Genomic DNA, 1,194 nt, shown 5'->3' on the forward strand with positions numbered 1-1,194 from the left:
TATAGTTATACAAATTTATTTGTTTTTTACACATACGTATCTGATATAAATACTTAGTAACGAATCCAAACAAATAATCAAAAAGCATATTATGCATAATTTGTAAGCTCAGACGTTGGAAAAGCGCAATTTAATTTGGGCGGTCTATCAGATTCATTGCGACTCCTCTCCTCAAGCTCCATAACCCCCTTGGCCTTGATCTTGAACGTTATCATCATTTGCACAACTTGTTTCACATCTACTTTTGATGCTTCAGCTATCTCCATCATCCGTTCCTCGCTCATTTGCGTTACGTTTGGGTTATCAAGCTCTGCCAAATTGACCAAGAATATTATTCAATCGAGTAAAAAAACAAGTTTTGATCCATAAACCATAACCATGTCATAATTATTAGTATTACCTTCATCTGTCATGGACTCCATTATTGTCGTGCACCGCCTATACTTCTCTGGTTTAGCTTCGAACACCTAGAAGGACCAAGGTGGGAAAGCAACTACAGAGAATTTGGAAGAAACTTACGAGTTACAATGTCTTGTATTCCCTATAATAACTAAACAAGAGTTTATTGAGAGATGAAACTATACATTTTTCTCCAATCCTAATTCTCGCCTATAACAATGATACATTAGTCTCAAAGTATATTCATAGGGCTTATCCCATGGATTTTCTGCACAAAAGTGGACCAATCATGAGTGTCCATACTCATCAATGAGAAACCAAAGCAGAGAAGGATAAGACATGAAGGAATTTGCTTACTCAAGAGACTCCTGACAAAAGCTTCAGCTTCAAATGCTTCAAAATCCTCTCTCTTCTCTCCCGTTTCAGCTAATATCATGGGACACTTTGCTGCTGCAACACTTGACAACATGAAGAAGAAAAAAAACATCATTTGCATGAATAGACCAGGCACTTGAAGAAGAGATCACAAGATGATGTTATAGAAAATGAAAAGAAGAAAACTTGTAATAATGCTTACGCGCTGATAGCACCACAGGCTTTAGCGTTGCCGTGTATATTAGTAATAATGGCAACTCCACGAGGGAAACATTGCTTGAATGCTTGAGCTTGATCAAATGCAGCTTGACCAATACTGCTATCCATGACATATACAACACGAGCTGGATTCTGTAAGAAAGACCAAAAAAAAAGCCTACGTTAGCTGGTTACCATGATCAACAACAAGATAATAAAAAA

General features: G+C 37.0%; 1 protein-coding gene across 1 annotated transcript; it reads right to left on the bottom strand.

Annotated features, from left to right (window-relative positions):
• Positions 1-22: 22 nt before the first annotated feature.
• On the bottom strand, positions 23-1,133 carry LOC9298228 (signal recognition particle 54 kDa protein 3). The gene is made up of 5 exons (XM_021017088.1): positions 977-1,133; positions 757-857; positions 585-667; positions 401-493; positions 23-310 (listed from the first exon to the last, which is right to left on the bottom strand). Exons 1-4 carry the CDS (start codon positions 1,099-1,101, stop codon positions 422-424), a joined length of 381 nt encoding a protein of 126 aa, XP_020872747.1. The 5' UTR covers positions 1,102-1,133; the 3' UTR covers positions 23-310; positions 401-421.
• Between the last annotated feature and the right edge of the window lie 61 nt (positions 1,134-1,194).

Source organism: Arabidopsis lyrata (genome assembly GCF_000004255.2).
Source record: "Arabidopsis lyrata subsp. lyrata unplaced genomic scaffold ARALYscaffold_1105, whole genome shotgun sequence".
Taxonomy (NCBI): domain Eukaryota; kingdom Viridiplantae; phylum Streptophyta; class Magnoliopsida; order Brassicales; family Brassicaceae; genus Arabidopsis; species Arabidopsis lyrata.